The following is a 3,312-nucleotide window of genomic DNA, read 5'->3' on the forward strand; positions in this document are numbered from 1 at the left end:
GCCTTCTCGACTACAAAACCGCCAGGAAGGACGGACTCCCAACTTTCAGACTGTTCGTTTCTTAAAAATCAGCACGCCAGCGTAAAGCATTCGAACTGAGGAAAGACGCTTTGCCCGCAGCCCGCCGAGGCACCCGTAAAAACCCGCGCCCCTCAGGACGTGCGTACAGACGAGGCGCGGGGTGAGAAGTTGCCCCGTTCCGAGATCTTTGGGACGCCCTCCTGCCGAACCGCCTCCCGTTGCACCGGAGCGGCTTTATTAGGCTTTCACAAGAACTAGGTGCTCGTTACTTGCAGCCACGGCACCGTTTTCCCAGGCGACGTATCGCTTTCCATTAAAATAAATCCTCCAAAAGCGCTCATAACTACTAACGTCGCTTAAGCGCAAAATCTGTTCAACGGGAAAAAACGCAGCCACCTTCAAGTCAGGAAAGCAGAAGCTATCCTCCCCCCAGCCCCCAGTTTCAGAACAGGACACAGGATCCTGTCCACAGGATTCTGAAAAAAGGTGCGTTTCTTGTCAGACAGCAGATGCGGGAGCCGGGCAGGGCGTCGGTCAGAGGCGACGGTGCCACGTCCTTCGAGGTGGAGAAGGAGCAGAAGAAACCTGGCTTCCAGCGAAGACCTCAGCTGCCAGACAGAGAGATGGGTTCTGGTGGAGACCATTACGCTACGTAGCGTTAATTAGAATCAAATCAGGTTTTGCTTGGTGATGGCTGCAGTCATTGTGAGTATTAATAGAAAAACGTAGATAAAGGGAATTTACCATCCTGCTTTTTAACTCTTTGAGGAGCAGACACGCATCTTTTTGTTCGTTGCTACAGAAGCACACATACAGGCAACCGCCCTGACTCTTTTTAGAGTAATGGAAGCGTTACCACTGGCGTAAAGGGGAGAAGGGAGAGGACATAAACGACCAGGTCATCGTCTGTGCTAACTACCAAGTTCTTTCTTCCATACAAAACAAATGAATCGGCTTTGATACTATAATAACTAATTAAAACCTAATCCTAAAGAGTTTCATCAGTCATGCAAAGTAAAATCAAGCCTTTGTACATGGTATCATTTATTCAAATAGTGAAATACAGAGTCAGGAACACACCGGTAACTTTTAAAAAGGACAGGAACGAACTATGGCATCATATAGATATTCAGGCATTTAACTCATCAACGCCACCTCCACCTACTTTGTAGCATCACTAAAAATACTAAGCTATAATCAAGAATTCAACCTTAACTGAAACACAGCGACATTGCTCGTGCCCAGATTAGAAAGTGAGAACCCGAGTTTATCACACCGACAAACTGTTCCATACATTTTTTTGTGCTCCTCAGAATAACTTTTATTAAATAATACTTTGCCAAGTAAACAATCCTTGCAGGTGTGCTCACATTTTTAAAAACCATAGTTTAAAAATTCATCATATTCCCACCTCGAATGTTAGAAACACAAGGTGAACTTTTACTCTCAATGACCCCCGATAAATACGGCACATCTCACTGAAACCATCCGAACCACTGGCTTCATGCTAGCCTAAAACAGCAAGATTCATTCCTAATTTTCAAAAATGGCTTTTTATCAACAGGAAGCTCTTACCTCCGTTAGTCTGCTACCTTAAAGCACCTGGGCCACTGGCCCCCTTCAGGGCTGAGCTAACCTTGAGTCTGGTTTCAAAGTCTCCATCGCCTCTTCCAAATGCTTTTTGCTGGTGTAGCTGTAAAGACTTCAAGGCCAGCTAACTGCTTGCCCAACCTCAATTTGCTCATACAAAGGATTTCTGAATAAGGCTCCAAGCACCTAGACTGGAATTCTGTAATACAGCTCTCATTGTTATTGTTCAGCCTCACCGCCAGAAGGCTGGAGACCTTTGCTCTGGTTGCAGTGTCACTTTAAAGCAACAGAATTTTAAAAGCATGGTACCTGGATAAGACTGACAAAGCAAGAAGCGCATCCGGCAAATGGCTTTACAACCCCTCCAACTCCAAGAGAAACCACCCTTCAGGATCATATGCTAAATAGAAAGGATTTAGAATCTCTCAGTGAGATTTTCAGTGGGAAAAGGGCAAAATCCATTGCACCTGGCTTCCTCCTGGGTCCCCAGCACTTTGCCTTCACCCGCTCCCCCACGTATCCCGGACCATGACTGGTCAGGAGCTGCGTATTCTGACTGATGGGACACAAGTCACTGACTCTTCCCCACCTGAATGACCGCACGGACAGGATAACCCTCCTGCTTCTCCAGGAAAAGGGGCACTTACTCATTCTATAAATCCAATCGTTTTCACAAATCAAGAATCTGTAGAAATTTAACATCTCTTACATCTCTACACCTCTTACCTAATTTGGCTTAAGTGAACGTGACAGTTACTGGGAGCAGAGGAAAAACCTGACAGCATAGTCGTGTAAGTTTTATTCACTTAGCAAACCTGTTTATTTCTGTTACATCTGACTTGGAATGTAACTTATTAGTGCCTGGGAACTATACAACCTGTCCTAAGGCCAGTCAAAAACAGACTGAAGCTTTGCTTGGTTGTTTTTTTTTTAATCTGGAAAAAGTGCTTTTCTACACATCACCAGCATTAGGTTTCAGGCCTCAGGAGCTGTCTGGCAGCGCCTCAGACAGAAAACACGCTCCAGAAAAAACCTCAGTGAAACTACATTCGTCTCTCTGTGAGCCACAGTTACTGTCAAGACAAGTTAGCGTATCTGTTTCTATCAAACACGGAACTGCCAGCAGCCTTCCCCCGAGGAGCTGCGCTGTCAGGAAGGCAGGTGTGAGCTCTCGGCTGAAGTCCTTGGAGAATCTCCTCTGGAACAAAACCTCATCGCTTCTTTTGTTACTTTTTCTGCAGCTGTTTCTCAGCAGCGACCGCATGCTAACAACGCTCTTGGAGAGTTCACGTCTCCTTTGGTAACAGATACACCAGCATCAGAAAAGAGCCACTAAAGGTCCACGATTTCCATTTTTGCTTCCAAACGTTTAAAAAACAAACAAAACCCCGACCCTAGCCCAATGCAAGTCCACATATGTTAAAATCGTATGAAAAGGCTGACGCTAGGTGACTGTTTATAGACAAATGTAAGAAAAACCATTTCCCAAATAAGCTAACAGGCCGAAGCCTTCAGCTCGACCGCAGAGCGGAGCGCCCGACTCCAGTCCGAATCAAACCCGGTTCTGTGCCACATTTACCTCAGCCGGCAGCCCGTGCGGCAAGCGAAAAGCAGGACTTGGCTTCCCACGCGGGGCTGTCCTGCGGGGGTCCGCCCCGGCGCACAGGCACCGACCTGCCCCGGCGGGAGGCCGGCAGGCGG

General features: G+C 47.0%; 1 protein-coding gene across 1 annotated transcript in view; it reads right to left on the reverse strand.

Annotated features, from left to right (window-relative positions):
* Positions 1-3,306, reverse strand: part of MCTS1 (MCTS1, re-initiation and release factor) — a gene marked incomplete at its 5' end in the record, with an annotated part of 11,365 nt that extends 8,059 nt beyond the window's left edge. Inside the window, one exon of the mRNA XM_009275369.1 lies at positions 3,191-3,306. Coding sequence (XP_009273644.1) covers positions 3,191-3,306 — 116 coding nt within the window. The remainder of the gene's footprint in view (positions 1-3,190) is intronic.
* Between the last annotated feature and the right edge of the window lie 6 nt (positions 3,307-3,312).

This window comes from Aptenodytes forsteri, unplaced genomic scaffold, assembly GCF_000699145.1.
Source record: "Aptenodytes forsteri isolate BGI_AS27 unplaced genomic scaffold, ASM69914v1 Scaffold143, whole genome shotgun sequence".
Taxonomy (NCBI): Eukaryota; Metazoa; Chordata; class Aves; order Sphenisciformes; family Spheniscidae; genus Aptenodytes; species Aptenodytes forsteri.